Consider the following 20,677-nt stretch of genomic DNA (forward strand, 5'->3'; position numbering starts at 1 on the left):
TTGTAAATAAGCCCATTATCACATCAAATACACAAGTTGTGTGTGAGTGTGTGTATAAGGCGCACTGTAGTTGCTGTATTATAAGTTCCTCCTCGTTGAGGTATTTAAGTCTCTCCTCTTCCACCAGGAGGCGCTGTCTCTGGAGAGGGTCTTCCTGTTTCCTCAGAGCATCAGAGAGGCGCAGACTCAGCTCCGTCTCGGTCCTCTTCAAAAGACTGCGTACGGAGTCCTGGTTCTGCAACTACACACATACACACCCATTATTGGAGTCTGCTTTATGTGGGACACTTTTCCTGGATAAACATCCTTTCTTGTTCTTAGTTTGGGGTAGAATAATTAGTTCAAATGGTCACATCACGTCTGGATTACTACAGTGCCCCAAAAAAACTAATTGCAAGGATACAGTATGTGCAAAACTCAGCAGCTAGTGCTGTCACGGCTCACATACTGCACAGTAACTCCTGTACAGCATGATCTTTACTGGTTGCCGGTGGCTTTACATATTCATTATAAGATCGTATTGCTTACATTAAAGGCATTAAATGTTCTTGGACCTCCTTTTCATTCTGACCTACTTCACATATACTCTTCTGCCCGGTCCCACAGATTGGTTGAACATGGTCTTTTGTCCATTTCTCACTTTTGGTATAGGTTATTTAGTGCTAATGCCCCAGTAAACATTCATCTTTGTCTCCCTTCAAGACTCAGCTAAAACATATCTCTTTAATTTGTACTTTGGATAAACTTTGTATTTAATTTACTGTGATGCATTCCCTGTCTGGAGGTGTGAATGTTGTGAGTTGCCATGTAAAGTGACCTTGTGCAAAGGAAAGGAGCTACATAAATAAAACTTATTTTTCTTCTTATTATTATTTTAGTCCCCCTTATGTTTTTTAAAACCTTATGCTGTGTTTCGCGCCAGACAGAAAGTTCACACTGTTATTCTTATATACAATTACAGTGGATATAGACATCAATGTTTCTGTAGCTTAACTAATAGAGCATTTTGTAAGCAGTACTAAAGTCATGGGTTTAATACCCAGGAACACACATGAATGCACTGTACATCACTTAAGATAAAAGCATCTGCCAAGTTCATACATCTATATAAATGTACATCAAGGTGAGAACAACAGAGGTATTTTTAGTAAGCATGATTGGTATATTAAACAAAGAACATTTCCCACATGTATACATCACGTTGCATTACAGATTTTATGTGTATAAATATCCACAATGTGTTTTAAGTACAGTATATCAGTGTGGAAAATGCAGCTTTTATGGGTGACTACTGCTTGGGAATAGTTTATAGAAGGTCAGCTGTCACAATATATCAAAACAAAGCCATCACTATCGGACCACTCATAAATGTGCATGCGTATGTAGCATTTCTGACCATATGCAGCTGTCACATTGTGTCACATTGCGAGTGAAGGTGTACTGTTATTGAATGCAGAATTGTCCTTGCTAGAGATTAAGGGCACATGTTTACGCACCGTATATAATCGTATAACTATGCACATTGCTTGCCCTTGACAGCATTATTCGTATATTCGTATAACATCCAATAATCGCTTGTGAGCGCACATCCATGTCCTTGAGTTTATTTGCTGAAAACAATTCATTCAATTTACTGATTTTTTAAAGGTTAGTGGTTGCAATCAATTTATTTAAGCTACATTTAAACAAAAGATTTTTGTTTAGTTTTTCTATTTTTTTTTAGATGTAGCTTTAATAAATTGATTGTGACCACTTTCCTTAAAAAAATTGAGTAAATGGAATGAATATTTTTTTTCAGTGCAGGTGTTTTAAAATAGTTTTTGTTTACCCATACGGCAAAAACACATTTTTCTGGCCAAAAATATGTTTTAAATATATGCTAAATACTTATTGAATTTTATGAAAGTTAAGCCTTATTTAATATATTTTTATATTTGAAAATATATTTAGTTTTAACCTACATATATATTAACATAAATTTCAAAATGTATTTTAGGGGTAACAAATAAATTTCTAATTTTATATCCCATACAACAATAAATTGTAGATTTTCCTGGCCAAAATATAATTGTTGTATAAAATTTAAAAAGCATAAGTATAAAATGCATGTAAAAGTATGTATCAAATAAAAAATTATAAGTATTTTTTTGCTTGAAAATGCAAGACACTTAACCCCTAGTTGCTCCAGAGGCGTGCGACCTCTGACATATATAGCAATTGTAAGTCGCTTTGGATAAAAACGTCAGCTAAATGAATAAATGTAAATGAATAAATGATTTATTTCAAAATTGCCAAAAAATATATTGGTAAAAAATACATTTTTGTAAACATTTCAACATATATTTTCAGCCATTTTTTTGTATATTTTGAAATACATTTTAAAATAAATATTTTTAAGCATTAATATATAAATAGCAAAGAATTGGAAAAAACCTTTGTACAACTTTGTAAAACTTTGTATTTAAAATTATATTTGAAAATATTTCTATTTTTTGTCATATGGGTAGGAGTACAAAACATCATCATTATTTTGTGATGTGTAAGCATTGTTCAGACACGGTTTGTTTGCCCTCAGAGAAATACCAGGCTAACTTTGTCACTTGCAGAGTAGCCATAATGAGAAAAGTGTGCGAAACGCTGCTCCTTTCCACCGTATGAATGTACATTCCAATAGGTTTTAGTGTCGTTTCGCAGCAGTTCTTTTTCGAGCAGATTTATTTATGAGTCGCATACATAATTCAACATATTCATGTCTCCTAGGTAACGGGATGAGGGCAAGGGCCGTGTCTCCAGCTCCGGCACTCGGGAAGGTAATTTTCTAACTCAGCAATTCGCTGTTGTCATGGCACCGGAGGCTTGGCTCTCGACACCAAAGCAACTGACACCAATCTAAACATTATCCGTCTGCATGCTTTTATGTCCTTTACTTTCTGTGCCTTTAACTTTTAACAGTGTTGCTATAGTTCGGTTGGCAGAACGGAGGTGGCAGAGAACGGTGCTTTTTTACAAATAATGTTGCACCTTCCAAGGCACTTTAGTGGGTCTGCTGGCCGAAAAAGTTGACTTGATTTGAGACCAGACCTGTGATGCTCTCTATCTCTCTCTCACTCTCTGTGATGTGTCCCCACAGGCCCATAGCATCTTATCATTGAGTACTGTATTAAGAGTTATTGCCTGTCCTGCAATAGGAGCAAATCACACTCACGAGCAGGCCAGAAATAAATGACTACAACACATGCTCACACACACACACACACACACACACACACACACGTTCTGAGACAATACAGTAATGATTTGTGGGATCAGAATTCCTGGCAGGGAATTTCACACTTTTGTAATTAACTCTTTAGTGGTTATGTCTATAGCTAGCATGGCAAAAAATATCAATTTGCTGTTGAGATTGACTTAAGAATGGCTTTAAAGATTTTAATCATTTACATTAGGCATTTTCCATTAGGATTTGTCCAAATTTAAATTTCCTTTTTATTCCTAAATTCTGCGGGAGCGCTATAGCCTACATACAGGAAAACAATCCTATGAAAATCAACTTCTGTGTTATTATAATCCCGTCTCTTTCTGTTTTGCTTTTGGCATATTTCTCACCTCTCTCTCCGCACCTCCTGCCGTTTCTGCATCATTACACATTCACCAACACAAACACTTCCTCTATCAAAGTATTCAACCTGTCACCCCACTGTCACCATGGCAATCTGACAGCTGCCTGTACATGCAACAGTTTACAATCCTTATGTATTCATTTATTATACATTTTGCACTTTTCTGAAATCAGATCCTATATCTATCCTTCTTGTCAGAGATGTCTTGGGACTGTTGATCCATATCTCAAAAAGCGACATTTTGACAGATGCAGCTGATACTGCTGAAATTGTATATAAATGTTATTGTTATGTTTGCCTTTCGTATTCCCATGGAAGTAAAAATTTAATGATCTCTCCTTCTCTCCATCTGTCAAGCTTACATTGGTATTCCAACATGTACAGACACTGACTACCCTGCACATACCGTAGCATCTTAATGTAATGTGTGTTGGGGTTTTACAATATATTTCATTTTTTATTAAGACGGGAAGCATTGTAGCACTAATATGAAAAAAAAGGATGTGATGCAGATGCATAATTGATGCTTTATCTATTAGAATAGAGATTATTATTATTCTCATGGTGCTACTAAAAATGATTACAACAATTCAACAATAAACCAGAATTCAATTACAATTCAATAATGCCAACCAATCAGAATCAAGAATTAAACAACGTGTGCAGCATTAATGTTAATACATGCAAAGCTTTGACATTATGTTTCAAAACTCACAATTATGACTCACGGTGATTCAATTATTTTTCAATATAAACAATACTACAAGCTTCGAGCATCAAGAGTGTCTTTCCTCCCTGAAAGTAAAATCATGCACCTGACACGATGTAACCAAAATAGAAATCAAGCGAGTGACTTGCCACGTCATTGACGTTCGCCCACGGTGAGGACAAAACTCAGATTAACACAGAAAACTGAAGTGATTTATCGCTTGATGCTTTATCAGGTCATGCATGTGGCGTTACTGCATGTCGAGATATAGTCAAGATGAGCGCGTGTATGTTGGAATGCATTACCTGCATTTTACGGAGCTGTGCGAGCTGTTTGCGCAGATCAGTGGCGTTCTGTTGTAGGTCATGTAGGTGAAGCTGCATCTGTAGCCTGGAGACAGTTGAGGACTGAGAACCCCCAGATGAAGGTGGAGGCATCAGAGCCAGCGGAGCAGATGGTGTCAGAGCTTACAACCACAACATAGGACAGAGAGAGTTAATAATCTGAGGTTATATTGCTGTTTAACAGTCACCATCTACCCATCAACATTATATAAACCATTGCTTAATCCAGCTCCTACCCAGGGGTGGATCCACACCACAGTCTATTGCTGTCTCAGTATAGATCCACCTTCAAGGGGCAGTTTCCCGGACAGTGTTTAAATTAATCCAGGACTAGGCCTAAATTATATCTATTTAAGTAGTTTTCACAAACAAAAAACAATATTGGTGTGCATCTTGAGGCAAAGATGTAAAAATATGTCAGTGCAAGATGTTATTAAATTGAGACAGCTAGTCTTGGAAGAGGATAAGCGCTGTCTGGGAAACCTCCCCCTACAGTTTATTTCAAACCCCACAGGAAAAGCAAGACTTTAGGAGTCATGGAATACCCACACCCATATAATCTTATTATTTTAAAGAGCACCTATTTTAAGATTCATGTTTTTAAACATCATTTGGTGTGTAAGTGTGTATTAGTACGTGTTAACGATATGCAAAATGTAGATACCCCAAATTAAACGATGACGCGAGTAAACGATCTCATACGTAACTCTCTTTTGTTGGACTACAATAAACACACGGATTTTAGGCAACAGTTTACTTTCTGGGATTGGTTTTGTTGACAAGACCGACATTTTCATAATTCCTTCCACTTTGGACTCAGCCTGTAAGTTAACTACTGTTAGCATTGCATTGTGCGCGAATCTTTCAAACATGGTAAAGAGCGTCACATATTCAGACCAATCACAACGTACAGATTAGTTGGCCAATCAGAGACACAGAGCTTTTCAAATCTGTGCGTTTCAGGAAGAGAGGGAAATCTGGAGCTACAAAAATGTACGGTGTGTGGAAAATAATGTGTTTTTTAGCCCTAAACCACGCAAACACATTGTATTATGCCAAATACACACAATAACGTTGTTTTAAGCAATGAAATAGGTGCTCTTTAAACACATGCTGCATCAGAAACATGAAGGGTTTTGTGTATTTTGGTACTTAAGGTAACAAGGCATATACTATAACATCATGTCTTTGAACTGAAACTAATTCAAGTGTTTAAAAATATGTGACTACAGTGATATCTTCTCAGTCATAATAAAAAATAAATTAATGTAGTTTAACACATTTTACATTTAAATAATATAGGATGCATTTACAGTATGCTTCCTTTAAACACCTACCAGATGAAGGCATCTCAGTAGACAGAATTTAATGCAAACATTAAAGTCAGATGGGCCATAAAGTCCCATGAACTGGAAGTCATGATCGACTTTACTTCCATGTTGTGACATATTTTTAACTAAACGAACAGAATACCACGCAAGGAAAATAGTGGGTGTGGCTTGTGTTTTCCACTGTGCTTTGATTGGATATATAAAAGTAGGCATTTTAGTCAGAAATGGAACTGGCATTAGACTGACAGTTGGATGGGGCGGAGTAAACGGATGCTAAAGCCCAACCAGTCTAGCTGACGTCATCAGAGAATGATCGCCACAAGAGGGCGGAAGTACATTTTTAGATTTTAGTTTATAAGGACACATTCCTTTTTAAAAAAATTATGACTTGCACGGGTCACTTGTTTATAATAAACACTGCAATATTCCATTAAAAATAAGAATTGTCAGTTTTGCTGTCATGGGGACTTTAATGCTCCACCATCTCCATATAGTACTGCCTACAAATGCAGAATTTTTTTAACTTTGCCGCAGCCAAACACACACTAACTCACACACAAAGAGTGTTGTCCCATTTAGAGTCAATTCAGAAGTTAGCATGCTGTTAGTGTAGAGTACAGAAATATCGACACGGTCCTCACTGCAGAACACAACATCCAGGGTGCGAGGTTGGATCTAGATCCAACTCCTCCCACTTTATATACTTTGCTCCGCCAAATGAAGCAGTATATTTGCGTTGTTGCAGCCCGCAATTAGTTGCAACCTGTGGTTGCCAACGTTTGCTCTTATTATTTAAGTCTATGTTTGATTAATAATATAGTCGAGAAAGATTCATAATTTAGTAAGTAATGATCACAGTTAGGTGTACAGGGAGGTAAGGGACACGTTCCCAACAAAGTGATATCACTGAAGGGATTTATTTGCGACCCGGTTGGCTGTACATTATCCCACTTATTACACTGCTATTCCTATACGAGTTAATATAAAAACACAAATTTATTTGATATCTTTTACTTGCACATTTTGTGCTAATAAAAGCATATTTCTAAATAACATGCCAATAACTATGCATATTTATACTGTATCCATTCATGGGTATTAAACTGCATGTGGTAAGATTACTCGTAGTACCCGAAATGTTTTACTCCAAAACATTATAGCAACCTTTCACCTAAAAGGCACTACTTTTATGGTACTCATAGGTAAAGTTTATTTTTCTGTCAAAAAATTACGTAATTTAGTTATGACTCAATGTGTAAATGGTAACGCAACAACACGTGTATGACGTGTCTTGTGGTGAAACTGTCGACCAATCAAAATGCAGTGGGAAGAGATCTCTGGATCTGGATCCAGCTCCGCCCCCTTGATGTCGTGTTCTGGAGTGAGGCGCTACTGAAAATAATAGCACCCCTCTCCAGTCAGTAGTTTTTCCTCAACATTCAGGTAAGATAACAACACATTTTCACATTTGACTTGTGTGAATGTGTCGACTTAAGGATTGAAAACAGACTGAGGGAGAGAATCATCTAAAGTGCAGGCAAATCATAGAGGGAAGACGCATTTAAAAGTGTTTGCGGGAACAAACATTAGAAAGGACGGTTTACACTGTTGTAAAAACAGCACATACTACATACACTGGGAAAGAGAGGGAATTTAAACTGAAAATGAGAGATCAGAGACAAAGCTACCTTTCTTCTTCAGCCGGCCAGCTGTAACATACATTAGAAGCTGTCATCTTGTCCCAATTCCTTATTAGATTTAACTATAAAATATGATAAAGTATAGGAACAACGTGTGGGATTGGAAAGATTCAAAGGGTTGTGACCAGGACTGACACAAAAAAACAGTTGATGCCCCTTTACTGAGGTATGAGTCAATTCTGACTCAACAATTTCCACTGTGGAGAACCTTCAAAGGCGAATCTAGCAAATCAAAAGTCAGGATTCAGCCTTTGAAGGGGCAGCCACTCAAAGAGCGCTCTCTGAGGACACCCATCACTGATTTAAGTGTGATATGAAAAGAAAGAGAGGGCTTTGTGGGGAAACAAGAAAATAGCAAAGAAGAGAAAAGGGAAACAAGTCAAAGACTGAAGGGTATCATGAAAAAAATGAAAGCAAGGAGGGATTCAAAAGTAAACACGATGAGGAGCTTCTATCAAGATTTATCTATCTGATAAAAATGGTGTCACTTGTTTTGATGCATCATAAAGCACACGGCAGGTTGTAGGCCTCAATGTTCTGAGATCAGCGTACGTCAAACCACTTTCCCTCAGGTCAGCATGAATATTAATGTGAGCCATAACAGTACCTACTCAACTCGTAAAAGCGCTAAAGTCTAAAAACACAGCCTTCTTCGTGAATGCTCTGGACAAACCAGAGAGGATGCAGTTTGACTCACTTCCAGTGGCGGAGCCGTCGCTGGTGGATTCGGTCTTCTCGCTGGAAGAGAAAGGGAAGGGCCGTGAAAACTCCGCACCCTGGTCCGGAGGGCAGCCCGCCATCATGCAGAGACGCAGCAGGCCGCATCTGAGGATTATACAGCCATGATACTACCACTGTACTACAGTACCTAACGCTATACTATACTACACTACAGCACCACTAAACTGTCCTTTTCTGTACTACAGCAGTGCTAATAACCATCTGATACAACACTAAGTGGAAACTACACTAAAAAAATCTGACTCCTACTCCTCCTACTATTCAATTTAAACTATAGTAACAGTGCGGTTCCTAATAAAGCTAGCAGTCAGTGAGTAACTTCATTTTATTCCCTCACTAATTTTTACTCGCATTTGGCACTTGATAAGTGTTCATTTTCTGCCGTTTCTAATCTCCATAATTCCTCTAACAAATGTATGCTACTGTATCTATACAACTAATGCACTTCATAATGAATTAAGCACTGTAAAACACTTTCTAAACTTCAATTCATTTGCCTGGCAGTGCGCTGTAGCATTATAAATAATAAACTATGGTGCTTTATACCAGTTTCATGATCCACAACTGCTTTACCACACTGGCTCTGACAACAGCAACTCTTTTTACCTAGTACTACTTGCAGTACTAATCTCAGCAGTCTATTTAGGCAATAAGATACTGTATCAGGACACTAAGTGTTAACGTTACATTTGATATGAACTGGCCATTAATCAACACTACTGTAACTTTTAACTCAACTTTCTCTTCTCCTGGTTATAATCTAAATTATGCTTCTTTGTTTTACGCTCTTATAATTATAATCTATATTTATATATGAACGAGTAGTATATGAATGACTAAACAGTAAATGGCCGGCCACATCAAAGCACCAAAGTGGAAGACTCATGGCAATTGCAGGACAAAAGGTACAACACACAATCTCAGTACGAACATTTAGCAAGTGAAGACAATTTGCAAGCTCATGGATCACATACAGTAAGAACAGCCAACAGTTGAAATGCAAATAGGGATGTGCATAACTACATATTTCCAAAACCAACCAGTTAAAGGCGGGGCGCATGATTTTTGAAAAACACTTTGGAAAAGGAGTCGAGACAAGTATCAAAACAAACTTGTAGCCAATCAGCAGTAAGGGGCGTGTCTACTATCTGACATCGTTGCCTGGGTTGCATGGGCGGGTCTATCAAAAGAAGGTTCAGATTTAATGGGGTAGGGGCGTGTTTGTTATGTTGATTTCAAATGTCAACATTGGCTTTCAGAGATCATGCACCCCGCCTTTAAATATTTGCCTAAACAACTAGTGCTTATCTGTTTAATTTGTTTAGTGACTATCACATATTGCAAAACTTTTCAAAATAAAGGTGCATAAAAGATTACTTTCCTGCGATGCCATAGAGGAACCATTTTTGGTTTTCCTCAAAGAACCATTAAATCAAAGGTTCTTAAAATAATCATGTCTTTTATACATTTTAAAGAACCCTTTTCCACTACAAAGAACTTTTTTTGAAACAGATTTGGATTTAAAGGTTCTTTATGGAACCATTCAGCCAGAAATGGTTCTTTTATGGCATGGTGAAGCACCTTTATTTTATGGAATGAAGATGCATTTCAGCCAGTGCAAAGAAACCGGATATGGCGTTAGCATGTTTTAAAGTCGACCTTTTCAAATTTGACATGCCATCTTTATGTTACTACAATCATGGTGGGACACTAACAAAAAAAGTGGACCATATGACGGTAACATTGGCCATTTGAAGGACATAACAGTAAGGACAACGCAAAAAAAATGATAGAAATTTAGATAAAATAATTCACAACTAATCATTCAGTCAACTATTTTGACCCATCCCTATTTGCAAACACAAATTATCACAATAACCCATGGTACCAACAATGTAATGTGTAAAATGGTTTAATGCATTATATGAACCCTTTACATAAAGGGTAAATGACTGACATATCAAATGACTATGAGCGCCCTGTCAGGCCATATGAGTGAGATTGTAGGTTTGGATTTTAAATGTAGGTGAGCTTCTGATTGGCTGTGGTACTTTGATGGATGTATTTAGGTCTTACGTGCTGTCACTGTCTGGCGCTCGGGTAAGGACGCTCTGAACCAGCCCGGTCAGACTGGCTATCTGCTTTTCCATTGCCTCCATACGATCCCTGCTAACATAACCAGCACATACATAACCATCAACATTTTTGTAACCTGTAGGAACATTTAAATAATTAATACTATACAATATACATGTGCAAAAGTCTTAGGCCACCATGCCATAATTATATTAGTTGTTTTTGCAATGTTATAGTGATTATATATAATTGTTTCTCAGTCTCTTTAAAAGAATACATCCAGAAAATACAGGAAATGTGTATATAGTATTAAAAACTATATTAAAAAATAAAAAAGTGTCAAGTTTTTAGGGTAAACTCCCCTTCCTTGAGCAATAGCAGGAAACTGCAGGATCTCTTAAACATAAATAAAATTAAATCCTAATTTCTAATTTTAAAGAAATTAGTCTTTTTCCTTCATTCTGCTCAAAAATGCTCAAGATGTGTTTAGTGCCAAGAGAGTTCACACTAAAATATTTCCTGTATTTTCTGTTTGTATCTTAATAAAATAGATTGAAAAATAAATATGGATGGTCATTAAAACTTCTAAAACAGTGGTTAAGACTTTTGCACAGTACTGTACAACTGAGCCAAAACATGTTCCTTTGCATGTAAATGCTCAATTTTATCAGTACTTACCGTGAATCTGTCTCACCCCCGAACCCTGTTCCCTTACTTCCATCCCCTATGGGTTCAGAGCTGGAGCTGGGTCTGGACTTCGGGCTGTCCACAAACACAGAAGAGGCGGAGTCCTTACGGAAGGTCTGTCTCACTGGCGACCCCCGGCTTGGAGACCCGGTAAACGAATCCCTGTCACGCAGCTGCACGTCGGGAATCTTCTGCGGGGAAGAGGGCGGAAGACGAAAGCCCATGCCAAGCGTAGAACTGGTGCCGTAGGTATCGGAATACAGAGAGCCTCCAGGTTTATACAGAGAGTCCTCCAGGTCCCCTTGCAGCGCCGCAGCTGAATACGTACTGAGAGACCTCATTGAGCCCCTGCGGTACAACCCACCCGACACAGGGAAACCGAAAGGATCGGCGATGGTGGCCAGGGACTGAGTGGATGCGATGCTAAGCCGGCCCTCGTGCATCAGGCTGTAGGGGTCAGCATACAATCCCTCGTTTTTCAGGAGAACCATGTTCTTACCGGACATCTCCTCATCGGGTTTCACGTCACGTCGTTCCAGGATGGCAGAAGAGGATGGCGTGAGGCCTTGAGCTTGTCCGTGAGATGGCGAGGGGTGGTGGGAGTGGGACGAATGCTGAGGGCCTTGAGGGTGACCTGGACCAGCAAAGGAAGGGGGGCGGCCTCCGCTGTAGGACAGGCGGGACCGGGAAGGGGAACCGGAGGATGGAGAAGCAGTAGAAGAAGGAAGGGTGTTGAGGCGACGGGTAGGTGATGAGTCTCGAGAGCTGTAAACCATCTCTCTCTGAAATTAAAGAGATAGAGAGACATGCTACTACCAAAATAAATGTACTGTATATGCATATTCATATTTCATCTTCCTCAGCCACATAATATAGTATAAAAAAATATTTAATAATAAATAAGTAATGAAAAAAGCCATAACTTTAACCTTGAGCAGTGAAGCAGCCATTTTGATTTTAAATTTTTACCCAAAATTGAAAATGTGGCACAGGTTAATAAATCTCAGTAACAGCAGAAGTGAAAGAAAATCTACTGAGGTTTAGTAAGAAGCCGAGACGAGAGCTCTAGACTCATTGTCCTCATTCTTTCTTCTCAGTCACTTTTTCTTTTCATCAGACTGTAATTCAACTCCGGGGAGCTCCATTCAATCTATTCACTCTTTTGGTCGAGCACAGCTAAAGCTACTGGCATAACATTGGATTACATGACACTGGTATTCAGATTGTACTGCCACTGCTGAGCACATATACCTTTACTCTCTTACAATGAGCAGACTTGCCATTCACAAAACATATAAAACCAGGCTGAGATTTTTTGCGCTTGTTTCAATATCTCAGTATTCTACAGCAGTTTTACATCTTATTTCCTAGTTCCTGCATATTATTTCATAAAGTTCATATCTCTACTTGCATTTATGCCACAACTTTTTTTATTTTATCTTGAGGCAATCATCCATCTGTCTTTTTTATTCATTTTCCTTTTTCCTTTCTTCTCTAGTGGTGTTTCTAGAGTTTGATCATTCCGAAAAATGTTTCAAAGTACCAAAAAAGTATGGTGGTCCAGGGGCATGTTATTGTACATTTTATTTAGAAAAATGCAACTTCACTTTGTATGTCTATGAAGGGGGTGGAGCACAGTAAGCCGCCGGGCAAGGGTGTATATCCGAAGCATAGACTGTAAAAATATGGACATAATGTCCGTGACATCACTTGACATCCGTGACATGTTTAAGTGCTATAATTGGGTCCTCAGTGTTTCTATCAACCCATAAAATGTAAAAAGATCAACCTAGTAGCTTAGTTTAGTGCAGAGATCAGCTCATTTGCATGTTAAAGGACACACCCAAAACAGCACATTTTTGCTCACACCTACAGTGGCAATTTTAACATGCCATAATAAATAATCTACATGGTATTTTGAGCTAAAACTTCACATACGTACTCTGGGGACACCAAAGATTTATTTCACATCTTAAAAAAGGTATCCACTGACTCATAACGCTGATGGAGTGAATGGTAAAGTCGTCTCACACAAGAGCATTTGATCAACAGAGTGACGCAACGCAATCGCATTTCAAAGTCAAAGCACATCAAGCTCCTCTGGAAACACAAGCCTACAAAGTAAAACATGTCCCAGAGTGAAATAAATGTGCATAATTCAAAAACATCAAAGTTCAAGAACATCTGAAAATGTCGCTCACTGGATCAAACAATGCTACTTTTAAGAGCTGTGAATCTTTAAAACTTCAAATAATGAAAGAGAGCTGAGACGCTGAATTCAAGGTTAGGTGAGGGTCTCTGATGTCACCCCATGCTGCAACTTAAACTCACGACACACCGATTTCTTGTTGTTTAGATTTTGGAAAGAAAACATTCTTTAAATATAGATGGCTTGGTGCATTCGTTTACCCAAAAGCCCATGCTGGGACAATGAAAGTTGTGGTTTATGACGACAAACAGACTGAAGTCATTGAATGCAATAAAACAATGCTCACCCTGAGGTCTCCATTGGCCAGATGTGCCGCAGGGTAGGAGGCGTAAATGGGCTCTTTGCGGTAGATTTTAATGATGCTTCGGTCCTGTATATCCCTCACGTCCTCTAGCTCATAGAAAACATTTCTCGCCTCATCTTTGATCAAGATGGCCGTGTTGGGGGACTTCAGCATTCCCGCTGTCAGCTTCTGAGGAAACATGTGCACGATAAGAGCGTGCAAGGTCTCCAGACTGTTGAGCTCATGAGTGATGTGAACACGCCGGGTCTCATCTCCAAACTGGAGAAAAAGGACACCTGAGGAAAGAGAGAGACCGACAGGGAGGTAAGAGGAAATGATTAAGATGGAAATGCTGTGACATACCAAACATCTGTGAAAGTAAATCCGGTGGACAGATTTAGGAAAAGATCAATGACAGTAAGTGTTTACTGATTTTTGTCATTAGTATCTGTCAGTTTTCATCAGGAAAGCAGGCGATCCTAAACCACCGGTTCATCATGGGACAATAATCTCCTTGTGGGAAAAAGCTCAAAACCACTTTCAGCAAATATTCTGTTTTGACTACTAATGGGCTCAGCTATATGGTTAACAACCAAACTGCACTAAGGAACATCACACCATCATTGAAAATTAAAGTATATACCGCCCAGTCCTTGTTGGTAGCGTCTAACTGTGGCAAAGCAAAATGTCAATGCCAGTCAGTAGTCACCTACATAATATAAATAAATTAATTAACTAAATCTCTTTCTGTCTGAACCGGTACTGTTTCAGAATAGTGAAGACTTTTAACTTGGTATTAGCACTACTTGTATTGTTGCCTCCCTATGACAAATCGCTTTATTGTTTCCTAATCTTCGGATAAAAGCGTCTGCTTAATGTCTACATGCAAATGCAGTAGTCAGCAGAACATCTGTAGGCACTGCATAGTACAGCAACTGATAATGGTCTTAACTATTATTTTAACCCTTTAATTTATCCCATGGATATTCATCTAGATTGCAATTTAAAAACATGGTCAGTTTAACATTGATTTACAGTATTTCCAGGAAAATAACTGAATAGTTTTTTGTAATGCATACTTAATTGCCCTTTAAACCTCAGGGTTCATTTAGGCATAACTTAATTAACAATAATGTTTGCATTTCATAAAAGCTTTTTTATGTGTGCCCTCAAACTGTTGATATAGTTCCTCAAGAGACTGAAGCAAAAACTGTGTTTTGTGCCGGGATGATGTCTGTGAAATCACGCATCAGATTGGAATTGTTACAGTAGGCCCGAAATAATTAGTTAACTCATTCCCTGCCAGCCTTTATTAAAAAAACTTGCTAGTGATTTTCACAAAATGCCTTCCAGGAAAATTTTCTCCTGTTAATATATAAACATATAAATATATCAAATGAAATACTGTATATCTGCTTTCAAACAAACAAACAAACAAACAAAACGGGGGAAATACTTTTTATAACCTCTTAAATATGGGTCAGTTTTTTCAACTGAAATAATTGTTTCTTTGTAAAGATTTTTTAAGAGATCAGATTCAGAATGATCCTCAAAACATACATGGAGGTTAAAATGAATTAAATTAATTTTTGCTTTAGCTTTTAATAAATTGGGTAAGAGCACCATCTTGTTAATAATAACAGAATTACAGATTACGTAAAAACTGGTCAGGAAAGCGTCATTGGCAGGAAAATGTTTTCTCAAATATTGCACAAAAAGCTAAGATAATAAATTATTGTGAAGGACTTTTGATAGAGATCAGATTTAGAGCTATCTTCAAAACATACACGGACATACAGCTGTTTGCCCTAGGACGATACTTCCAGGTTTTATAAGTTGTGGAAGAGCACCACCTGGTGGATAATGCGGGTATTATGGATTGCTGTAAATGCTCGTCATTAGCGTGGAAACGTTTTCAGAGCGATCCTCAAAACAAACACGTACATTAAGCTGTTTGCCCTAGGGCGATACTTCCGGGTTTAATAAGTTGCGGAAGAGGTGGCCACCTGGTGGATAATAGCGATATTACAGATTGCCGGAAATATTCGTCATTGGCATGGAAGCGTTTTCTCTTAATGGCAGGGAAAGAGATAAATTAGAGAACAGAATGGGATCAGAAAATGTTGCAGATTCTTCCCAAATTTCCCAAAGGCGATAACCGCATGACAGCTTTAAGGCTGATAAACATAAGCTAGTTTTCTGTGTGTGTTACCTGGTGAGCGTAGTTTGTTCTGGCTTGCAGAGCGGGACAGGGGTAGGCTCTGACGAAAGCGATTCATGCGGTTGAAGCCTAGTGGCATGTCGGCTTCTGACATGGTCTCCAGAGACTCGGCAGAGGCGAAGGACAGCTTAGACGCCTGGTCTGCCAAACCTGATTGAGTGGACTGGGAATGACGTGGACTGCGGCTCTATAAGAGACAAAGACGGAGAGATTGTCAACATGTTAAATTGCATCATATAGACTAAAAACACCATTTTTAATCCAACACAGACACCAACAGAACATGCACACATGCGCATTCATGTAAAAACAGACATCTCTCTTACCAAAAAAGAAAAAAATTAACTAAAGTTTTTGGTTGGTTAAATTGCGTATTATTACATGGGCATGAATAGAAATATAGACTGTACTTGTACTTGAATTTGAGATATTCAACACTTCTTTAAATAGATTTGCATTTACGGTACATTTATGTATTTCACAGACACTTTTATACAGCATTTCAATGTAAACATGGATTGAACCCATGACCGTTTGCACTGAAAATAATGTGATACAATACCAACTGAGCCATAGGATTACTTTTTATATAGATGTTGATGTGCTTCCTGAGACTCAAACCCATGACCTTGACATTTTTAGCACTATGCTGAGCTACAGGAAATCTAACCCTATAGTCACAATAGTAAGCTTGTACAATTCTCCTTTCCTCATGCAAAGAAACCGAATTTAAGAGGTTGACTCAACCCGGCAATTATAATGAACTAAATACAGGTTTATTAGTTGAGTGGTGAAAATTACATAATGATCGAGAACATTTCCTTCCTCAGAGTAACTGTTTTCACACATTCTCTTGTGCCGGCATTATTTTCTGAACATTAATATTTTACAGCGCAAAGGCCAGAAGCCAACAGCCACAGCAAATTACACCTGCACACAAGCATGTACACAACACAAATAAAAGCAGATAAATATACCGGCTCCTAAATGTGCAATGACGGGAAAATCACCACGCAGAAATTTTTTTATCTATGTGGATATGTCTGACACGCTAACAATTACATTAAAACCCCGTTTGTTGTTCTCTCTCTGTGAAACTGGTGAAGTGTAGAACTGTTGTCAGGTGGGTCTGTAACATTGCTGTGCTTGTTTTGTAGTATTTAATGAAGGGAATCGCACAACCACCTCATGGTGAACTTTAACTCTGAGACACCTGTAATGAGGACCCAGAATGCACTGGGAAATCCACAGGTTTACAAAGCAAGACACACCCACAGAGCGGCATTAATACAGTATACATCAAACCATTTATCCTCTAAAAACACAAAAAAGACCACCTTCTAGATCACACATAAATAACAAAATGCAAAGAAAAGTTTGCATAAATATACATTGCTCAGGAATGTATATTTTGTTGGGACACATACGGTAAAAGCTCAGACACGCACACACAAAAGCCTCTTCCCCATTGCAGACATTGTGTGAGCTTGAAGGGGCTGAGGTGAGCTGATCGATGAGCCCCTTGTGTAACTATAATGGGGTCATTTATCTTGAGGAGTGACCGGTCTGGGAGATACAAATACACAAACACGCATATACGTCCTTAAGAAAAACAAATAGAAAGAGTCTGTCAACGTAAAGGTACGAGTCACTTTGGTCCGTTCAGTATGTAAAAGAATTAAACAAAATAGCAAAACAATTGACTAATACAACCTGATAGACTCCCAGGATCACTCTTGTAATGAGGAGAGATTTCTCTCTCTCACTCACTCGCACTAATGCACTTTTAAACGGCTTTTTGTCAAAGGCTATAAACACACAAGCTCTCACCTTCCATTCAGATTTTTATTCGTGTCAATAAACGTGTCAGTGTGTGTGTGTGTCATATTACCTGCATAAAATGCCAGTATTTTCTGAATTAGATATCCCTGCCCTCGGCGAGCAATGAATCTCATCACACACACTTAAGCATGCGACAAAAGACATTTGTTAACTATTAACTAGTTAGTGACCCATACATAACCAAAAAGAAAACCGATAAGCAAAACAATTGAAAAAATGTACAGTAAAAATATAATTTACTAATCATGAAGGTACCCTCATTTTGAAAATGTTACCCATGGTGTATTGCAGAATACATAAATGAACTGCTACACTTACAGTATATGAGTGTTGTTTTGCCATTTGTTGTCTTTATTTAGAGTACTGCAGTTGTTTTTTGTCATCATTATTGCTTATTATTTTTATGGTGAAGACAAGCGCTCATCTTTTTACTTTATGAGATTTGATTACTGTTACCATTATTGAGACTTGTGTGTTGAGTTCACTATGTGAAGTTGAAACCTTTCTTTTATTTGATGTTACATTTGTTTTGAAAGGTGGCCTCTTTTTTGAGAGGTAAATATTGTAGAGTTCTCTTAACATTACAAGTAGTTATAAAAAGGTTAAAAATAAATATGTTAAAATAAAACATGTGAAATAAAGTAGAACAGGACCATTTGTAGAACAGGAAATGTTTAGTAACTCTAACAAGGATATATTGTTAGAACGAGACATTTTACGTTTAGTGAACGTAAGTAGATTTAATATAAAGTTGCTTGTTTAAGGCAACAGGGACATTTTAAGGGCAGAGTTAACCTATGTTTTTTATGTTGAATCAACTTCCCTGGGCTTACAGTGTGTGTAATGCATAATACATTTCACAAGACTTTTTTAAGATGTTAAATAAATCTTTGGTGTCCCCAGATTACATATGTAAAGTTTTAGCTCAAAATACCCCACAGATAATTTATTATAGCATGTTAAAATGACCACTTTGAAGGTGTGAGCAAAAAATGTAAATTAGCTTCTTTGCACTGAAAGGAGTAGTCCACTTTATAGATGGGGCCCATTGACTTACCATAGTTTTTTTTTCCTACTATAAAAAGTCAATGGACCCCATCTTTAAAGTGAACTACTCCTTTAAATGGCAGTGCTGTGGTTGGATAGTGCAGATAAAGGGGCAGTATTATCCCCTTCTGACATCACAAAAGGAGTCAAATTTCAATGACCTATTTTTTTCACATGCTTGCTGAGAATAGTTTGCCAAAACTAAGTAAGTGGGTTTCACTTTTACTAGGTTACAAGCCCTCCCAATTATAGCACTTAAACATGGAAAATTTCAGATATTATGTCCCCTTTAAACAAATAACTGTTTAAATACAGCAGTGGTTCTAAACTCCAGTCCTCGGGCCCCCCTCCCAAATTTTTTTGATGTCTCCTTATATGAAACACCTGATTCCACTAATCAGGCTCCTTAAAGAATGTTTAAAAATGTTTCCTTAATTAACACACTAACAAGCTGATGGACTGAATCAGGTTTTTTATATATGGAGACATGTTCTGGAAGGGGGGGTTGAGGACTGGAGTTGAGAACCACTGATATACAGTATCATTTAAAAAAAGACCTTTTTGCTCAGATATTGCTCTTTTGTAGCTCACAGGACATATTGGAGTTCCTAGATATTAATTCACATGTTCATATAACACTCAGAGTGATTTGGCTTTGCTGTCCATAACAGAGGTGTCTTAGCACAAGACATGACTGTATGATTTCCCACACTACTTTATTAAAGTCAGATAAAGATATTCATAAAAGAGGATTAGTGCTTAATACGTGATTGACATGTTAGAAAAAAGACGGATTTGGGCTTGTAGCAAGATAAGGATCAGGTAGGCAGCCACTTATAGTCTTATGATATGATAGACAGTACTATGAACCTCCTGCACTATTCTTATCCTTTCCTTTTTGTTGACATACAGTAAGAACATACTGCTTTAAAATCAGTGTAGATAGCAAAGCTCAGATATAAGTATTCATTAGTTTCAGAAATGTGTTTTTTTTATAATATTATATTTGTTTTTAGACTTTAAATATTATGGCAAGATGACACATAAAACTATTGTGGTATTTTTCTCAGGGGGAAAAGTGTATACTCACCTTTTAATCTAATCTGATGTTGTTAAAGAGAAACAAGTGAGATATTAAATACATTTCTTTTGAGAATTTACCTTCTAGTATAGATGAAAGGTATAGATGAAAGCAGGGGTGACGTGTGAGGTTGTGGGGATAGGCGAGATCATGAAAATGTCTCACTTGGTATAAAAACTGTCATAGCACTGCAATTTAGTTATTTTCAGTGATTTGTCATGATTACTCAGATCTTATTATTAAACCTTTGTTGAGTTCAAGGTTTTTTATACTTGCTCTGGCCCACCACAAAAACATTAAATGAAATACGACTATTGTTTTCACTGACTCATGTTATTTAAAATGAAGTTTATTTAAGTTCAGGAGGACCATGCTGTTATCCAACCAATCAGTGCAAAAAGGTCTCTACACTGTAAAAAGCAGCATTTTTATCAAATCAACATATATTTTTATGCTACTTTAACTTAAAAAATGAAGTTAAACAATTTCAACTTGTTTTTATTTACTGTAAAAAGTGAAAAGTTGGTGCAACTTAAAAGGTTACTTCAATTATTAACACCTAAAAAATTTAGTTTATTCAAATTGAAAGTTTCACCTAAATTAAAACTGAAGTGAACATTTAAGTTGAATGAACTTAAATTTTTTAGGTGTTACCAATTGAAGTTACTTTGTAAGCTGATCCAACTTTGACCTTTTTACAGTGTATGTCAACAATTCATCTACTTTGCAAAACCAAGTTGTTTTAACTTCCGTGACAGTTCTTTGCAGTATTTGGCCCCGCCCAGG

The 20,677-nt window shown here is 37.5% G+C and overlaps 1 protein-coding gene across 3 annotated transcripts in view; it reads right to left on the minus strand.

Annotated features, from left to right (window-relative positions):
• The window catches only part of srcin1a (SRC kinase signaling inhibitor 1a), an 81,913-nt gene that overhangs the window by 16,723 nt on the left and 44,513 nt on the right, over positions 1 to 20,677 (minus strand). For all 3 annotated transcript variants that reach the window (XM_073814007.1, XM_073814009.1, XM_073814008.1), the window contains 8 exons: positions 15,913 to 16,108; positions 13,704 to 13,996; positions 11,200 to 11,990; positions 10,522 to 10,614; positions 8,402 to 8,529; positions 7,693 to 7,713; positions 4,635 to 4,795; positions 66 to 241 (listed from right to left, as the gene is read on the minus strand). In XM_073814007.1, coding sequence (XP_073670108.1) covers positions 66 to 241; positions 4,635 to 4,795; positions 7,693 to 7,713; positions 8,402 to 8,529; positions 10,522 to 10,614; positions 11,200 to 11,990; positions 13,704 to 13,996; positions 15,913 to 16,108 — 1,859 coding nt within the window. The remainder of the gene's footprint in view (positions 1 to 65; positions 242 to 4,634; positions 4,796 to 7,692; positions 7,714 to 8,401; positions 8,530 to 10,521; positions 10,615 to 11,199; positions 11,991 to 13,703; positions 13,997 to 15,912; positions 16,109 to 20,677) is intronic.

This window comes from Paramisgurnus dabryanus, chromosome 3 (assembly GCF_030506205.2).
Source record: "Paramisgurnus dabryanus chromosome 3, PD_genome_1.1, whole genome shotgun sequence".
Taxonomy (NCBI): domain Eukaryota; kingdom Metazoa; phylum Chordata; class Actinopteri; order Cypriniformes; family Cobitidae; genus Paramisgurnus; species Paramisgurnus dabryanus.